This window comes from Melanerpes formicivorus, unplaced genomic scaffold (assembly GCF_026170545.1).
Source record: "Melanerpes formicivorus ecotype bairdi unplaced genomic scaffold, bMelFor1.0.p_v2 SCAF_54, whole genome shotgun sequence".
NCBI lineage: Eukaryota > Metazoa > Chordata > Aves > Piciformes > Picidae > Melanerpes > Melanerpes formicivorus.
The window spans coordinates 2129639-2142693 of record NW_027142406.1 but is presented as its reverse complement, the minus strand read 5'-3'; the positions used below and the strand labels follow the sequence as shown (position 1 = coordinate 2142693).

General features: G+C 44.1%; 1 protein-coding gene across 1 annotated transcript in view; it reads left to right on the top strand.

The window, feature by feature from the left end:
• The first annotated feature begins 457 nt into the window (after positions 1–457).
• FGF23 (fibroblast growth factor 23) overlaps positions 458–13055 on the top strand; it is a 30248-nt gene continuing 17650 nt past the window's right edge. The window contains exon 1 of the mRNA XM_068160870.1: positions 458–521. Within this exon, the coding sequence (XP_068016971.1) occupies positions 458–521 (64 nt within the window). The remainder of the gene's footprint in view (positions 522–13055) is intronic.

Below are 13055 nucleotides of genomic sequence, written 5' to 3'. Positions count from 1 at the left end.
TTTTCTTTTCTTTTCTTTTCTTATTTTATTTCCTTTTCTTTCATTTCATTTAATTAATTTATTCATTTCATTTCACTTTCAATTTTCACTAAAATATACCTCATCTTCTGACTCTGTATGAACTCACAATGGAGACTGTAAATTTGCAAGAAACACAAACCTTGTCTGATCAATTGTTGGTGAAATTGCTTCTATTTTTATATGTATGTGCTGCGCACAATAGTTTCATGGATTCATCAAATAAACTTTTATACATTTTTGGTAGTGTCTTGACTCCAAATCCATCTTAACAGTTGAGGGTTGGTTGGTTGATTGGTTGTTTTCCCCTTGCTTCACACCTGTGAGTTCAACCATACACACACACAGAGCTTTTGCTCAACCCAAGCTGGGGTCAGAGTGGCTGGAGAGCAGCCAGGCAGAACGGGACCTGGGGGTACTGGTTGATCGTAGGCGGAACATGAGCCAGCAGTGTGCCCAGGGGGCCAAGAAGGCCAATGGCATCCTGGCCTGCATCAGGAACAGTGTGGCCAGCAGAAGCAGGGAGGTTATTCTGCCCTGGACTCAGCACTGGTTAGGCCACACCTTGAGCACTGTGTCATAGTCACCTGTATAAATTCCTTTTTCACTTTGGGGGGATCCTGGCTAGCAACTGCTGTTGCCAGCGCTCTTCAGAATGTGATAGGACAAAGGGCAATGGTTTGAAATTAGAGAAGAGGAGATATAGATTGGATGTCAGGAAAATGTTCTTTATAATGAAGGTGTCCAAGCACCAGCTGGAACCAGTTGTCTAGAGAGGTGGTTGAGGCCCCATCTTGGAGATATTAAGGTTAGGCTTGATGGGGTTCTGATCTAGCTGAGGACATTCAGGTCCTGCATCTGGGGCGGGGCAATCCCAAGCACTGATACAGGCTGGGCAGGGACTGGCTTGAGAGCAGCCCTGAAGAAAAGGACTTGAGGGTGATGGTGGATGAGAAGCTCAACATGAGCCAGCAGTGTGCACTTGCAGCCCAGAAAGCCAATCCCATCCTGGGTTGCACCAAGAGAAGTGTAGCCAGCAGGTCAAGGGAGATGATTCTCCCCCTCTACTCTGCTCTGGTGAGACCCCACCTGGAGTACTGCATCCAGTTCTGGAGTCTCTATTACAGGAAGGATCTGGAGGTGCTGGAATGTGTCCAGAGAAGGGCCATGAGGATGATCAGAGGGCTGGACCCTCTCCAGCAGATCCCTGTCCCTCTTGAACTGGGCAGCCCAAAACTGGACACAGTACTCAAGACGAGGTCTCAACCAGGGCCGGCAGTCAAAGAGCTGGTGGTATCTTGCTACCAGGCCTTGGCACAAGCTATATCTGTCCTGTGCACCAAGCACAAAGTGTTCTTTCTGCTGGAGCTCACTCCTACCAACACCAACAGCTGCAGAAATCATCTGAAGGATTCAGTCCTCTGGGGGGGGAAAAGTAAAAATAAAACATTAATTAAAAAGCAGCTTTCTGCCAACTCACAGATGCACAAGACTCGTGGGAAGACACGAGGGAAGAAGACTCGTGGGAAGGTCTACGAATGGCACGGCTTGAGTTCAACCTCAGATGGCTTTCAGGGAGCAGGGGTGGCAGCAGTGCCGTTCCAAACTCCGAATGACACCTGCAGGGCTGCGGCGCTAGAGACCGGGCGAGGGAGTCTGAGCGCCGCAGTTTTCTATCGGCCGTTATTTTTAGCGCCCTCTGGTGGCTGCTCGCTATTTAACAGCTGTCCGGCAGAGCTCCAGCACGGCTTCTGCAGGCCGGTCTGGGAGCCAGGGAGAAAGGAAGCTACCAGCTCATGGATGTGATTGCAAGTCGCCTTCAGGTCCCGAAGTATCTATTGCATCCAGTGTGGCCAGCAGGAGCAGGGAGGTCATTCTGCCCCTGGGCTCAGCACTGGTTAGGCCACACCTTGAGTCCTGTGTCCAGTTCTGGGCCCCTCAATTCAAGATGTTGAGTTGCTGGAAGGTGTCCAGAGAAGGGCAACAAAGCTGGGGAGGGGTCTGGAGCCATGGGCAGGGACACCAGACACTAGATCAGCCTGGCCAGAGCCTCATCCAGCCTGGGCTTAAACACCTCCAGGGACAGGGCCCCAACCACCTCCCTGGACAACCCATTCCAGGGCTTCACCACTCTCATGGGGAAGAACTTCCTCCTCCCCTCCAGCCTGAATCTCCCCACCTCCAGCTTCATTCCATTCCCCCTAGTCCCATCACTACCTGAGATCCTGAGCAGTCCCTCCCCAGCCTTCCTGTAGCCCCCTTCAGATACTGGAAAGCCACAGTTAGGTCTCCTCAGAGCCTAACAATTCTGTGCGTCTGTGCAGTTTCATGCTGGAGTTATGTAGTTGGAGAGGCAGCAGGGAACAGTTTAGAGGGTGCTGGACTAGCATTTGGGAGCCCCAGGCTCAGTTCTCAGCTCTGCCACATCTTTTGCATTCTGGGTGGTGTTTTATTCCACCTTTGGCGTTCACTGAAGCCACCCTACCCTGTGATCTGGATTTGATCCTCTCTTGCAACAACCTGGAGCTCTAAACTGTAAACAGTCTCAGCTGCTGCCCCACAACAAAAGGAGCTGTTGGCTATGCTTTTGCCAATGGAAACCAACACGCCATTGGTTGGGGTATTTTTTTAATGGTTGCATTGATCTTCTTTCACATGCTGAGGAGTCCCAGGGGACAAGGAGTGGCAGAGGCAGAGAGTCTATAAACTGGGGATTCCCCCTCCAGCCTCTCAAGGGAGCTGCCAGACATTCATGTAAGGCAGTTTTTGTGTCAGAGCATAACAATGGGGTGAGGCTGCTGTCTGGATTTCATTAAGTGATTTGCAAGCAAATTAAAATGCTGTGAAACAATCTGGAGCTTAGCAATGCTCAGTTCCATTCCCACTGCTGCTAAGGAAAGCAGAGGATATTCAGCACCCCCGACAGACATTTGCAGGCCATGACCTAAAGGTGTCTTGGTGACTTCAGAGGGCTGGTTGGTATTGACCAGGTACCTTAAGATAAGCTCAGAAAAGGTAATAGGTAGCCTCAAACATCTTTTGCATGCTGGGTGGTATTTTATTCTACCTTTGGCATTCACTGAAGCCAACTTCCTCTCTGTGAGCCTAAGCAAAGGAGGACAGAATTGGGTCTCAGGTATTTAATGACAGATGACTTTGCTCCTTGGGAAAATGACCCAACTGAAAGCTCTTCCACCCTGTGTTTGGAATAACAAATCACAGAACCACAGAATTGCAGAGTTAACCAGGTTGGAAGAGACCTCCAAGATCATCAAGTCCAAAGGATCACCCAACACCATCTAATCAACCAAACCATGGCACCAAGCACCCCATCCAGTCTCTTCCTAAAAACCTCCAGTGATGGTGACTCCACCACCTCCCTGGGCAGCACATCCCAATGGCCAATCTCTCTTTCTGGGAAGAACTTCTTCCTAACCTCCAGCCTAAACCTCCCCTGGCACAGCTTGAGACTGTGTCCTCTTGTTCTGGTGCTGGTTGCCTGGGAGAATAGACCAACCCCGACCTGGCTACAACCTCCCTTCAAGTAGTTGTAGAGAGCAATAAAGGTCTCCCCTGAGCCTCCTCTTCTCCAGGCTAAGCAACCCCAGCTCCCTCAGCCTCTCCTCACAGGGCTGTGCTCCAAAACCCTCCCCAGCTTTGTTGCCCTTCTCTGGACACTTTCCAGCAACTAAACATCTTTCCTAAACTGGGGAGCCCAGAACTGGACACAGGACTCAAGGTGTGGCCTGACCAGTGCTGAGTCCAGGGGCAGAATGACCTCTTTGCTCCTGCTGGCCACACTGTTCCTGATTCAGGCCAGGATGCCATTGGCCTTCTTAGCCACCTGGGCACACTGCTGGCTCATGTTCAGCCTACTGTCAACCAGCACCCCCAGGTCCCTTTCTGCCTGGCCACCCTCTAGCCACTCTGACCCCAGCCTGTAGCACTGCATGGGGCTGTTGTGGCCAATGTGCAGAACCTGGCACTTAGATGTGTTCAATCTCCTGCCCTTGGACTCTGCCCATCTGTACAGCCTGTCAAGGTCCCTCTGCAGAGCCCTCCTACCCTCCAACAGATTGACACCTGCTCCTAACTTGGTGTCATCTGCAGACCTACTGATGATGGACTCAATCCCCTCATTCAGATCATCAATAAAGATATTGAACAGGATCAACCCAACACTGATCCCTGGGGGGACACCACCAGTGCCTGGCTGCCAGCTGGAAATGACTCAGCAGAAACCAAGAGGACACTTGGTTTCCTTTTCAGAATGCAAGAGTAAAAAGAAGGAAGTAAAGATCTCTTCCAGCTGTTGGGGAACTGAAGGGGAGACAGAGGCTAAGACAAACAGTGGGAGAATCTCTAGGTTTAATGTACACACAATGCAAACTCACATTGCAGTTAGCTGCAGTGACCAATCCTGGCTGAGGAAATATCTGTCACAGGAGAAAAATCCTGAAAGCAAATCAACCAAGTATGCAGCCCCAAGTGGAGACCTCTTTATTCTCTGCAGCCAAGCTCTGTATCCAGCTCAACCCCCAAGCATGTTTGTGTTGGAAGCCCTGGTCTGCTGAAAAGTGCTTGGCCAAAATCCAAGAGGCCAATAAGTCTGGATGAGCTGAACAAGCTGTGTGCTTGGGTCATGAAATGGGATTATACAGTCCTGCAGTGTACACCAGGGGAGGTTTAGGCTGGATGGTAGGAAGAAATTCTTCATAGAAAGAGAGATTGGTCACTGGAATGTGCTGCCCAGGGAGGTGTCACCATGACTGGAGGTGTTTAAATAGAGACTGGATGAGGCACTTGGTGCCATGGTTTAGTTGATTAGATGGTGTTGGGTGATAGGTTGGAGTTGATGATCTCTGAGGTCTTTTCCAACCTGTTTAATTCTGTGGCTGCTGTTGGTGATTTGTTTTTGTTACAGGGTGTGGATCAAAACGCCTTGATCAGGACTAAACTTAGCCTGAAGAAGAGGAGGCTCAGGGGAGACCTTCTTGCTCTCTACAACTCCTGAAGGGAGGTTGTAGGCAGGTGGGGGTTGGTCTCTTCTCCCAGGCAACCAGCACCAGAACAAGAGGACACAGTCTCAAGCTGTGCCAGGGGAGGTTTAGGCTGGATGCTAGGAAGAAGTTCTTCCCAACAAGAGAGATTGGCCATTGGAATGTGCTGCCCAGGGAGGTGGTGGAGTCACCATCACTGGAAGTGTTTAGGAAGAGACTGGATGGGGTACTTGGTGCCACGGTTTAATTGATGAGATGGTGTTGGGTGATAGGTTGGACTCGATCTCAAAGGTCTCTTCCAACCTGGTTAATTCTATTCTATTCTATTCTATTCTATTCTATTCTATTCTATTCTATTCTATTCTATTCTATTCTATTCTATTCTATTCTATTCTATTCTATTCTATTCTATTCTATTCTATTCCATTCCGTTCCGTTCTGTTCTGCTCTGTTCTGTTCCGCTCTGTTCTGTTCCGTTCTGTTCCATTCCATTCCATTCCATTCCATTCCATTCCATTCCATTCCATTCCATTCCATTCCATTCCATTCCGTTCCATTCCATTCCATTCCATTCTAAATTTCTGCCCCCTGAATTAGGTGTTTACAATTTGCAGCATTAATGTGTGCAAGTGATTTCATGGACCAGAGCTCACAGTACTTGAATGGTTAGGAACAAGTTCTTTACTGTGAGGGTAGTTGAATGTTGGAACAGGTTGCCCAGGATGGTACTTGAGGTCCCATCCCAGTCAAGGTGAGGCTCAGCAGGGCTGTGGGCAACCTGATCCAGTTGAGGATCACAGAATTGTCAGGTTTGTAAGGGACCTCAAGGATCATCTAGTTCCAACCTCCCCACCACAGGCAGGGATACCTCACGCTAGATCAGGTTGCTCAGAGCCACACTCAGCTTGGCCTTAAAATCCTCCAGAGCTGGGGCTTCCACTACTCATGATTCCATGATTCTTTACATGCTAAGTACTTTACATGCTTTCACTAAGGGACTGCAGATCACACCAGACAAGATCTTGAAGTTAAAGTCAAATAAGTTGCTTGTGCTGCTTGCTGTTCCCATCAGCTCAGAGAGTCAGAGAGTCATAGGATCACAGAATCATAGAGTGATAGTGATAGAATCACAGAATCACAGATAGAATGGTTTGGGTTGGAAGGGACCTCTGAAGGTCATCCAGTCCAACCTCCTCTACAGTCAGCAGGGACATCCCCAACTAGATCCGGTTGCCCAGAGCCCTGTCAAGCCTCACTTTGAGTATCTCCAGGGATGGGGCCCCAACCACCTCCCTGGGCAACCTGTTCCAGTGTTCCAAGATCATTAAGTCTAACCATTGACCTAACACCCCGCACCACCCCCTGGATAATGAGATCTTTGAACAAGCCCCCTGCCATCCAGAAGCCCCCCATGATGTCATGGGGGTGTCTTGGGACTTGGCTTTGGTACTAGAGGAGCCATCAACAGTCCCTAGCAGAGAGGAGACACCCAGCTGGATTCCTCAGCTCCTCAGCAAGCCCCTGGACAGTAGCTGAAGGAGAGGCTGATGTGGGAGTCTACTTTTAAACCTGCATCATCTGTTCTTCGAAGGGGACACGGATGGGGCAGGGATGAGAGCCACATTCTGTATGTCTAGAACAAATCTGTAGATTTGTGTTGCAGAGAAACTTGGGGATTTCAAAAGGAGAAAGAGTAATGGGAAACAGGATTTATTTTCTACATTCTTATGACAATCAACATAAAAGCCACTTGGGTAACTGTGAAAGTCCTTCTCTGTGAGACTTTTTTATGCGCATTTCCATCCTGCACAACTCCAGTTTAGGCTGAGCTGGTCATCAGCTGTTGTGAAGGTGTCAAACATGAATTCATTTCCATTCTTTCCCCAGAAGGGGAGACTGAGAGATGAAAGGACCATGGAGGAAGGAGTCTTAAAGTGAAATCACTGTCAAGGAGACATAGTCATGTTCAGGTGTGACCGTTTGAGGCTGTGCCTTTAAGAAAGGGACAGTGGTGGGACACTGTCAAGGTCTGGAGACATTAGATGTCTCGGTCCGGAGACACAGTTCTTTTAAATATTCCCGTGTTGTGAAATTAAAGGCACAAACGAGGCCAAAGTATCAACAGCTAGACTATTTATTACATAAATAAAGTGGACATAAGAAAGGGAGAGGGAGAAAATAAAGAGGGAGAGAGAGACGAGAGATAGAAGAGAGAGAGAAGAGGAAAGGAATTATATTATACCACACCCCTCATCCCCCCCAAGACAGTTAAAGTCTATGGAGGAAAGGTGCTGCAGGAGATGTTGGGTTTGTAGAGAAACGGTGTTGAGGCTTTTGCTGGAGAACAGCTGTGGTCCTCTGGGGAGATGTTGGGTTGATACAGGAACGGTGCTGAGGCTCCTCTGGGCAGCCTGGGTCTGTAGAGAAAGGGTGCTGAGGATTTGGCTGGAGCTGTGGTCCTCCGGGCAGCTTCTTTTCTCCGGAGCAGCATTGTCCCGGCTTTCCTTCTCAGCGGCCTGGCCCGTCTCCTGTGTTTTACTTCATCTCCGTTTTTCTCCCCGTTTTTCTCCTCTGTTTCTCTCTACAAACCAGTAGTTGCTCCAGTCTTTTATACAGTTTTTAGTCCTCAGGTATGTATTCAAATATTGTCCCTCAGGAATTCCAGTGGCAGGAAATAATCCTTAGGTTCTGTGTATTGCTGTGTGTTTGGGCAAGATCCTGGCTGGAGGGGGGGGAATCTCCGTCTACCCCGTCTCCATCCAGACAAGGCTCAGGAAACAGGTGGTGATTATCTTGCCCTAAAGGTGTGATGGCTGGGTCCTTGGGTCCATTGTTGTAGTCCCGTGTTATCGCGATGCAATCACAAGCTGATTTGCATCCAGGATTGGTGGACAGGATTCTTTCCACCTTCTTTCCAGTGGCTCTGCTATCACTTTATCTTTGTTGACTCACACAGAGAGAGGCAAACTTATTAGACTCTCACAGACACTCTGGCTGAATGTTTTGGAATATTAACGAAAACAATCAGATATTCTAAAGGAATTTCATTGGTAGATTGGTAGAATGCAACTTTAAGTTTTGAGTTCAGTGGGAACTTTCCGCAGTTCGCTCCTTTCCTTCTCCCTTTCCAGCTTGCCTGCTTCTGGGCTCCCTGCCAGAGCGACCCTGAACAGATAAGCAACTAATTTGCATGTGGCCTATTAAGATTCTGCTTTATTAATAATTACCTTTTCTCTCTTTCTAACCCTCTTTGGGGAAAAAGGGAGGTAGGGGGAGAGAAGGGAGTATGGGGGAGGGAGCCCTCCTCCTCCGGAGGGAATTTCGTTCCTGTATTCTTGTTTTTTCTTACTTTGCAGTATATTTCTGTATATATTGTAAATACTCTATATTTTGTGTACATGTCTTGCATTTTCCACATTGCTTGTAAAATAGAGCATTTCCCTTGCTTCTCCAGCTGGGTTAGCTGTGGTTTTCTTTCCTCTTTGTGGGGGAGAGGAAGCTAGGCCTTCTCTCCAAACCACCACATCAGGCTAGGTAGGTGGGCTAGCTAGCCTCTGACATGTAAGAATCACAGCATCACAGAATGTTAGGGGCTGGAAGGGACCTTGAAAGCTCATCCAGTCCAACCCCCCTGCCAGAGCAGGATCACCTAGAGCAGTTGACAAAGGAAGGCATCCAGACAGGTCTTGAATATCTTTAGAGAGGAAGACTCCACAAGGTCTAGGTCTTGAATATCTTCAGAGAGGGAGACTCCACAAGGTCTAAGTCTTGAATATCTTCAGAGAGGGAGACTCCATAAAGTCTATTAGGATTATTAATAATAAATAAATAGTGGTAAATAGTAATAAAGAAGATTATTATTATTTTAATTAAGAAAGGTGTTAGATTGCATTTTTAATTTCTTTTAAAAGAACCAAGCAAACAAAAAACACCAAACAAAACCAAAGCAAAACACACCAAAAAATCCCCAAACCAAACTAAACCACACCAAACCAAACAAAAACGATGAAACAAAAAAAAAACAAAAAACAAAAACCCAAACCACACCAAAAACCCCAAACCCAAACTAAACCAAACCAAAGCAAACAAATAAACAAAACAAAACCAATAAAACAAAAAACCCCAACCAAACCACACCAAAAAACCCAAACCCAAACTAAACTTAAAGCAAACTAAACCAAACCAAACCAACCTAAACCAACCAACCAAACTAAAAAAAACCCCAAAACAATCAAAAAACCCCAAACCAAACCCAAACACACCAAAAAAATCCCTAAACCAAACTAAACCAAACCAAACCAACCAAACAAATAAACAAAACAAACAAAACCAATCAAAAAACCCCACACCCAAGCCCAAACTAAACCTAAACCAAACCAAACCAACCAAATAAACAAAACAAACAAAAATCATCAAGCAAAAAAACCCAGACCAAAAAACCCAAACCCAAACTAAACCTAAATCAAACTTAATCAAACCAACCAAACAAATAATCAAAACAAACAAAATCAATCAAACAAAAAACCCAAACCAAAACACCCAAACCCAAACTAAACATTAATCAAACCAATTAAATAAACAAAACAAAAACAATAAATAAAAAAAACCAAACCAAAACACCCCCCAAAAAATCCCCAAACCAAATAAACAAAACAATCAAACAAAAAACCCCAACCCAAACCAAAACACACCCAGAAAATCCCTAAAGCAAACTAAACTAAACCAGCCAAATAAATAAAACAAAACCAATCAAACACAAGCCCTGTGAGGAGAGGCTGAGGGAGATGGGGTTGCTTAGACTGGAGAAGAGGAGGCTCAGGGGAGACCTTCTTGCTCTCTACAGCTCCCTGAAGGGAGGTTGTAGCCAGGCGGGGGTTGGTCTCTTCTCCCAGGCAAGCAGCACCAGAACAAGAGGACACAGTCTCAGGCTGCACCAGGGGAGGTTTAGGATGGAGGTTAGGAGGAAGTTTTACACAGAGAGAGTGATTGCCCATTGGAATGTGCTGCCCAGGGAGGTGGTGGAGTCACTATCACTGGAGGTGTTCAGGAGGAGACTTGATAGGGTGCTTGGTTGCATGGTTTAGTTGATTAGATGGTGTTGGATGATAGCTTGGAATCAGTGATCTTGAAGGTCTCTTCCAACCTGGTCTATTCTATTCTATTCTATTCTAGTCTAGTCTAGTCTAGTCTATTCTAAAAAATCCCAAACAAAAAAAAAAAACCAAAACCAATCTAAATCAACCAAATTAACAAATAAACAACAATCAAACAAACAAAAAAAACCTACACCAAACCACAGCAAAAAAACCCAAACTAAACCTAAACCAAACTAAACCAAACCAAACCAGCAAATAACAAAACAAAAACAATCAAACAAAACCCCCCAAAGCAAACCAAAACACTCCAAAAAAATCCCAAACCAAACCCAAACCAAACCAACCAAACAAAATAAACAACAACAATCAAACAAAAAAACCCCAAACCAAAGCACACCAAAAAACCCAAACTAAGCCTAAACCAACCCAACCCAAACCAAAACAACCAAATGAACAGAACAAAAACAATCAATCAAAAAAAAAAACCAACCCCAACCAAAGCACCCCCAAAAAAATCCCCAAACCAAACTGAACCAACCCGACCCAAACAAATAAATCAAACAAACAAAAACAATCAAACAAAAAATCCCAAAGAAAAAACAAAACTAAACCAAACTAAACCAAACTAAATCAACCAATCAACAAAATAAACAGTAATCAAACAAACCGAAACCAAACCAAACCCAAACACACCAAAAAACCCCAAAACCAAACTAAACCTAAACCAAACCAAACTAAACTAAACGAAATCAGACCAAACCAAACCCAATAAACAAAAACAATCAAACAAAAAGAAACAAAACCAAACTCAAACACACCAAAAAACCCCAAAACCAAACCAAACCTAAACCAAACTAAAACAAACTAAACCAAGCCCGACCAAACACAATAAACAACAACAATCAAACAAAAAGAAACCAAACCAAATCAAACCACACCAAAAAAACCACAAAACCTAACTCAACCAAACCAAACCTAAACCAAACTAAACCAAACTAAACCAAACACAATAAACAACAACAATCAAGCAAAAAGAAACCAAACCAAACCCAAACACACCAAAAAACCCCAAAACCAAACCTAAACCAAACTAAAACAAACTAAACCAAACCGGACCAAACAAACAAAATGAACAACAATAATCAAACAAAAAGAAACCAAACCAAATCAAACCACACCAAAAAAAACACACACAAAAAAACCACAAAACAAAACTAAACCTAAACCAAACTCAATCAAACCAAACACAATAAACAACAACAATCAAACAAAAAGAAACCAAACCAAATCAAACCACACCAAAAAAACCACAAAACCAAACCTAAACCAAACTCAAACAAACTAAACCAAACTGGACCAAACAAACAAAATAAACAATAACAATCAAACAAAAAGAAACCAAACCAAATCAAACCACACCAAAAAAACCACACCAAAAAAACCCCAAAACAAAACTAAACCTAAACCAAACTCAACCAAACCAAACACAATAAACAACAATAATCAAACAAAAAGAAACCAAACCAAATCAAACCACACCAAAAAAACCACAAAACCAAACCTAAACCAAACTCAAACAAACTAAACCAAACTGGACCAAACAAACAAAATAGACAATAACAATCAAACAAAAAGAAACCAAACCAAATCAAACCACACCAAAAAAACCACACCAAAAAAACCCCAAAACCAAACTAAACCTAAACCAAACTCAATCAAACCAAACACAATAAGCAACAACAATCAAACAAAAAGAAATCAAACCAAACCACACCATAAAAACACAAAACCAAACCAAACCTAAACCAAACTAAACCAAACACAATAAACAACAAACAAAAAGAAACCAAACCAAATCCAAACACACAAAAAAACCCCAAAACCAAACCTAAAACAAACTAAAACAAACTAAAACAAACTGGACCAAACAAACAAACAAAATAAACAATAAAAATCAAACAAAAAGAAACCAAACCAAATCAAACCACACCAAAAAAAAACCCACAAAACCTACCTAAACCTAAACCAAACTCAACCAAACCCAAACACAGTAAACAACAATCAAACAAAAAGAAACCAAACCAAAACATACCAAAAAGCCACAAAACCAAACCCAACCTAAAACAAACTAAACCAAACCAACAAACAAAATAAACAGCAATCAAACAAAAAGAAACCAAATCAAACCCAAACACACCACAGAGACCACAAAACTAAACTAAACCTAAACCAAACTAAACCAAACCGAGTCCACAAATAAACAAAACAAACAAAACCAACCAAACAAAAAGAAACCGAACCAAACCTCACCAAAAAACCCACAAAACCCAACTAAACCTAAACCAAACCAAACTAAACCAAACCAACAAATAAAAAACAAACAAAAACAATCAAACAAAAAACCCCAAACCAAACAAAACACCCCAAAAAATTCCCAAACCAAACTAAACCAAAGCAAACCAAACAAATAAGCAAAGCAAACCAAACAAATAAGCAAAGCAATTACAAGCATTCAAACAAATCAACCCAAACCAAAAAAACCCAAACCAGACTAAACCGAACTAAACCAAACCAACCAAACAAATCAACAACAAAAAAAACAATCCAAGAAAAAAATCCAAACCAAACCAAACCACCACCCCCCCCCAAAAAAAAATCCCTGAACCAAATAAAAAACCAAAACTAATAAAACCAATCCAACAAAAAATCCCAAACAAAAAAACCCCAAACACCATAAAAAGTGATGTAAAATGAGCTCTAATAGGATTAATCCAGCTCCTTCTAGATAAATTCAGGCTGGAGGTGAGGAGAAAGTTCTTCCCAGCAAGAGAGATTAGCCATTGGAATGTGCTGCCCAGGGAGGTGGTGGAGTCACCATCCCTGGAGGTGTTCAAGAGGGGATTGGACGTGGCACTTGGAGGCATGGTTTGGTAGTCATGAG